The sequence below is a fragment of the Sclerotinia sclerotiorum genome, genomic scaffold (genome assembly GCF_000146945.2).
Source record: "Sclerotinia sclerotiorum 1980 UF-70 scaffold_12 genomic scaffold, whole genome shotgun sequence".
NCBI lineage: Eukaryota > Fungi > Ascomycota > Leotiomycetes > Helotiales > Sclerotiniaceae > Sclerotinia > Sclerotinia sclerotiorum.
Genome location: NW_001820824.1, coordinates 768,232 through 774,236, shown reverse-complemented (window position 1 = coordinate 774,236; position 6,005 = coordinate 768,232). Strand labels below are relative to the sequence as shown.

At 43.9% G+C, this 6,005-nt stretch overlaps 3 protein-coding genes across 3 annotated transcripts; all 3 read right to left on the bottom strand.

Moving 5' to 3' along the window:
- Positions 1 to 281: 281 nt before the first annotated feature.
- Positions 282 to 2,209, bottom strand: SS1G_08960 (hypothetical protein; the record flags this gene model as incomplete). Its single annotated transcript, XM_001590146.1, has 4 exons — positions 282 to 1,177; positions 1,234 to 1,555; positions 1,672 to 1,937; positions 2,203 to 2,209. 4 exons carry the CDS (start codon positions 2,207 to 2,209, stop codon positions 282 to 284), a joined length of 1,491 nt encoding a protein of 496 aa, XP_001590196.1.
- Positions 2,210 to 2,723: 514 nt separating this feature from the next.
- SS1G_08959 (predicted protein) lies at positions 2,724 to 3,011 on the bottom strand (the record flags this gene model as incomplete). The annotated part of the gene is made up of 1 exon (XM_001590145.1): positions 2,724 to 3,011. One exon carries the CDS (start codon positions 3,009 to 3,011, stop codon positions 2,724 to 2,726), a length of 288 nt encoding a protein of 95 aa, XP_001590195.1.
- An 859-nt stretch (positions 3,012 to 3,870) lies between these two features.
- On the bottom strand, positions 3,871 to 5,961 carry SS1G_08958 (hypothetical protein; the record flags this gene model as incomplete). Its single annotated transcript, XM_001590144.1, has 3 exons — positions 3,871 to 4,350; positions 4,401 to 5,900; positions 5,959 to 5,961. The coding sequence occupies 3 exons, from the start codon at positions 5,959 to 5,961 to the stop codon at positions 3,871 to 3,873; spliced, it is 1,983 nt and encodes a 660-aa protein (XP_001590194.1).
- Positions 5,962 to 6,005: the final 44 nt, after the last annotated feature.

Here is a 6,005-nt window from a genome sequence, read left to right as displayed (position 1 = left end):
CCGTGATCCTTAGTGATCCTTAATGATCACTATTGATTATTTGTGATCACGTGTCTTGGTAGTTGTGTAGCCCGTCGTAACATATAGCCTCAGTTCTGCCCTATCAGCTTCCCACTATTCCCTGTGTAAGGTCATTCCTTTTAACAGAAAATTGTGATTTTTGATGTAAAAGGATGGCCGAGATTAGGGGTAGCCGAGAAGTGGGGTACTAGACTTACTCCTCATTAAATTTAAAGCGTAGTATACTAATCTCGAGTCCAGTTCAAATGATATAACATAACTCATAACTTCCAATCATCAAAAGGCCACAATTCCCTAACCTTCACCTCAGTCGACTCACTCCCCTCTTCACGGGCACTTTCCAGAGCTGTGTTGAAGACTTCTTTGTGAGCACATCTCACCTCGTCCCAGCGATCAATAGGTACCCAGCCGTCAGAATCGGTACGTAGCAGTTTTATGAGCACCAGCTTGAGCTCCTGGACGTGTTGAAAAGCCTTGTATGCTTTTCGATGGATCTCGAGTTCTTCTTTGGTGGGAATGTAAGGACATTCACCAATTAGGCCCAAGTCATTCCAATTCTCTGCAAGATCAAGAAACTCTTGCCGCACTGCGGTCGCACTGTCCCTCCATGAAGTATTGGAGTACTGGAATGGCCGAACAAGTGACTGATCAACTGATCTTGCCACCCGTAGCTTCCGGATAAAAGCTTTCATACAGATTTCATAGGCTTGATTACAGTACGAAGCGACCTTGCGCATCTTAATATCTTGTTCAGATAAAGGTGGTTCATTGTCCGAAGTCGCTTCATCTAATGACTTCTCTTCAGTGCGAGGATCTGGGAGGACCGCAAAATCCGGCATGTCGTTTGCGTAGATGAACGCCGGTTCAATTGAGCTCGACTGCCAGTCAATGAGACATATTATTAGAGTTGGATCTTCATTCAAAACATAAATATTCCTAGCGTGTAAATCCGCATGAAGTAGAGTTGGTGTCAAGGCACTCTGGACTTGCGGCTGCGCTATCAGGCTTTGGAGTATTGCCTGAGCTGCATTTAACAATTTCCGGTGTTCTTTTACTGTACCAAAGTAGGAAGGCCGTGATGTATCAATGTCGGAGGATGGAAGTTTGGAGTATCCATTAGCAACTAGTCCTGACGAATAAGCCGCAAGATCTTGCCCTTCGTGGTTTGTTAGGAATATCTTGACATAAAGAATGCTAGAACTCTTCATATACAAGGGCCAGCAGAACTCGTAAGTCCTGTTTCCGTTTCGCTAGCACTATCATTCCAATATCTAGTCGAACAACAGGTTCCAATACAGAAACCTTTGCTTAAAGGTACCTTTAACGTCGATTCAAATGGTGCATTCTCAAAATAAATACTTCCATATGCTGGAAACTCAAGTGCTGCTAGTTGCTGCATCGTCATACAGACTGATTGAACGCATTTAGTATATTGACTTCCGGACATGGTGGACCATCTCTCTTGCAGCCGCACACCCTCTACATGCTTCATAATGATGTATTCACTACCAATAGGATTCCTCGAGTCATCTGACTAATCGAGAATATCAGGTACGGGAATCGTAGTATGAGCCTTGACTACAATCTCAGGTCAATTCCCTGTATTATCTCCAAAATAACATAATGCTTAACATACATTATAGTCGCTACCTCCGAGTTGGTAGTCAGAGCCGAAGGACCCGCGACTTGAGTTGGCAGGCGCGCCACTATTTTCTTTCCATCATTCAAGAGGAATATAAGAACTTTATTGAAACCGCCCTCCTTTTTCTCATAACTCATGATGTGAGAGGCATCTGGACACAATGATAAGATTTTCTTGCAAAGTTCCTGGAATTGGAAATCGATGCGTCGTAAGGCCCGCTGCGCTTTATCCCGGTGTAACCATCTTCCGCTTGTGTAGATAAATGGAAAGAGGGCTAGAGTTTGTTAGTGAGATGTTGTTAGAGCGGATTAAATGTGTTAAGGTGGTTTTACGATCTTGGGATGGGGACTTGATAGATGGTATGTTTATGGTGTTAACGTTGGAGCGGAGATTGGAGATGGATCTACGGAAGATGGTGGGAGAGAGGAATTTTGATAACATTGATACGTAGGTGTATCAATGGCTGAAAGGGTCGAACTGAAAAAGTAAGTGGTATAATTGATGTTGAAAGACGGTATGTCTGCTGCAAGAGCCAGGACCAGCCATGTTGTTGCTCGCATCATTATCCTGTGCGAGGAAGTCACATGATTACGTTCTAATTAGTTCATCCTACTGCATGCAAAACACACATGTGTCAAAATATTCCCATAACCATATTTGCCTTCACGAAAATCGATACACAGAGCTGCAAGTAAAATGATGAGGAAAAATATATTTTGTATTCTACAAATGATTACATGCTGAGGATAACAGGATATCCGTAATCGCTTCTCCCATCCCATTCATCTCTATGAAGAATCCCCTAAAACCCATTGCTCTCCAAACTCCCATCATATCCAACTCATAGCTCCTAATCACAAGCCGCTCATAGCCGAAAACCCTATATAAATTCGGATCTGAAGCTCAAATCCTATCTCCCCAAAATCCCAAATTAACCAAAGATTCTCAACTAGCAGGTGAAATGACATCCTAATGATAAAAAGTCATATATCACAATAGATCACCCTCGTTCCCACCCCAACGACATAGCATACCACCCGCATAATCGTCACCTCCTTCTTTACCCCCTTTTCCCTTCCGCTCCACCTCTTCTCAACAAGACATCTCTAATCTTAGCATCCACAACCACAGCGATCAAATCCACAACTGCAAAAGCAACCGGAATCTTCTTTGCCAAACTGATTCTCTCAGCTTTGGTTTTCTTAACCCACCATTTATGCAATCTGGCGGAAACTGTAGGGGAGGTATTGCGGAGATAAAGGGGTTCGATGATGCGAGGATTTTGACCCGCGTTTGGAAGGGGGCGACACGGATGAGCGCCGAGGGATCGAATTGGATTGTAGCGCATTTTTACGTTGGTGTGTATTAGGAGGATAAAATTTCTTGGTGTCGATTTAACTCGGTTCGTTGACTTATTTGGTTCGTCTAGATGAATATGAATCTATTATTTGATATCCGGCGATAGGAATTTGTAAATCCGGATTTGAGATGATGAGTTGTGCGATACTTTTTTGGAAAGAAAAAAGAAATTGGTCCAGAAATTTATATTTTTCGGATTAAATTGACTGAATCGTGGATGATCAACGAAGCAAAAGCTCCAACGATAGTTTCAGATAGTGTGGCACTACCACCTACCTAACTGCCACCAACCTTCAAACGCCGCACTAATGGCTGAGGGTAACCAGTTGGAGAGGGCTCAATATTCGTTATCTGCAAAGACTCCTGCATTACATGACGTTAAATCATTCGCCCCCTCCACTAGCACCATTAGCACCACGCTCGAATGATTCTCTTTGAATAGCAAGGTTTTGATTTCGCAAAATTGCTGCCGAATCATCCAGCCGGTTCCATCGTACCAGGCACCGATAAAATATCTTAAATGATGCCTAATGGCAAAATCATGCCGATGAAACGTGGTTACTACCACTTTGAATGTTCCTTCTCAAACTTGGAAATAAAAAAAGCATGAATATGGAGGGGAGAAAGAAATAGCATAACACAACACGGGTAAGCATACTCGGAAATCTAACTTCCCTTTTCGAGACCGCAGAATGATAACTCCGCTTATTAATAATATCTATACCATCCATAAATCATTCAAATGATATTTCCACATACCATGATCATCGTAACATATAACTCATCCTCCACTCCACATTCTATTTTTACTTTCCCTATCCTTTTTGCTTCACTCCTGGCCCATTTCATTAACCACCAAAATCCATTCTCAACGCAATAGTCGGTTCCCTTCCTCCATCATCCGCATCATCCGCTTTCCCTCTCCCACCCTCTTTTCCTTTAACCAAAACACCCTCCATGAATACCTTCTGCTCAGGTGTCATGCCACCGACCACAGCTCTAAAAGCTGTCGGATCAGCAGCCGCCATCTCAAGGAGTCTGGCATTGGTCTCTTTCCAAACTTTTTCTCCGTCCCCATTTGCGCGTTTCAATAATGTAGGTACGATGACTGACATAGCTACTGCTCTCTGTTTGCCTTCGAGTGAAACCACAAATGCTGTTAGAGCATGCAACGTGAGTGCTCGAGCATTTTCCGGGTCTTCGGTTGCGGTATTAGTGCTAAAGGTAATGAGGAGAGGTAAAAGATACCGCGCGATGCTTTGACCTGCGGGTGTCTTTGGCGTTATTAGAAGGAGATTACGAATGCAATTTGCCGCTACTTTTGCAGTCTGCGTGATGGTGTTAGCATATTTTATCCCAGAAGAAAGAAGTGTCTTACCATTCGATCACTTAGGCAATCTACGAGTTCATCTAGGAAACGAGTGACAAGTGGTTCGCTGGCAGATAAATGGTTTGTCCCACTGCTAAGCAATAGCGTTGAAGCGAGAAGGGAATTCTTAACACAAGGTAAAGAGACTTCCGTTTCTCGTTTCTGAGCATTCATGTAAATTGACAGGAATCGTTTGAGGCAGCCTTGTAATTGTATGATGCTGGTATTGTGTTTAGGCTTTTGTGTTTTGTGTGATGCTGAGATGCTCGTGATAAATCGTTTGAATATTGGGAGCGATTGAGGGACCACCACAGCTTGGCAACTTCCTGTTCCAAGAATGGTAGCAAATATGTGAATGATGCAAGCATGCAAATCTGTTTTAATTATTGATGGGAACACTTCAGCAGCATCCACCAATGCATTAAGGGATACTCTGACGAGAGTAATAGCTTCTTCTGTCAGTTGATGACGAGCAGGCTGTTGTGCTTCAATCAAATTTGGTAGAAGCCCAGCAAGTACTAAGACAATAATCCTAGTCAATTCAAACAGCTGTTCAATATCTTCCGACAAATCCTCGCCCTCGGCAACGTCTGCCTTCGTGGCGGAAGGATGGGATATGCACAAGCTTCTTGCAATCTGCACGATAACGGTTTGAACATCAAGCCCTTCAGTGAGGACAAGGCGATCAAGTAGGTCCATAGTCTCCGAGAAGATTGCCTCTCGGTAGATCGCGTGACCAGATACACTAGGATGCAGAATCTTCTTCAAGGCCTGCAAAATCTCGAGTGTTTGTCCCTTGGATGCTAGGGCCTCACTTCCGGGTTTAGCAACGAGGGCTTCGAACGCAATTCCGAATAAAACAAAGAAGAACGCGACTGGTTCATCTCGATAGTTGATATCATTACCCTTAGAGTTTCCGTTTGTTGAAGGGGCATCCGCTTCCTTCCCATCAAGCGCATTGAAAACGAATTCACTGTCCTGCTCGATAAGACTGGCGATGGCATCAACAAGCTTGAGCCATGAATCTTGATAGAATCTTAAAAGAGTTTCTCGGTTCAATGCAGAATAAATACTATCCAAACTCCCGGACAAGGATGGAGGACCTAAGCTCATCGAGATGTCAGGCTCAAACCTTAAACGTGCAAATTCTCTTAGCGAGGCGAGCCACAAGGGAGTTAGGGTGCCAATGTATGGCTTGAGGACATCCACAAGATACTTTTGTTCTGTGCTGGCTACTTGCAGCTCAGCCCAAGCAGAAAACACTGCCATCTTTACCATGACCTGAGCATTGGAACTAAGGCCCTTAAGATCCCCAATAGACGCAACTTCGGACTCCGTCGAGAAATTCTCTAATGCAGTAACCAGAGTTTTGAGGATACGACCCATTCGATCGACATCCGTAACAATACCAGTTGCAATAAAGGCGGCACAAACGTTGACAGCCTCAGATGCTAATTCGGGCGAAGAGTCAGCTGCGAAAGCTGGTGTGAGAGCAGAACTAATCTGAGCCTGGTATTGCTCTAAAAGCGGAGCTTCTGCAAAATCGGGATCTGGCGTATGACCGAACCATCTTCAAGACTGCATCAATTATCTTCAGACCCCATACGCGAAGTT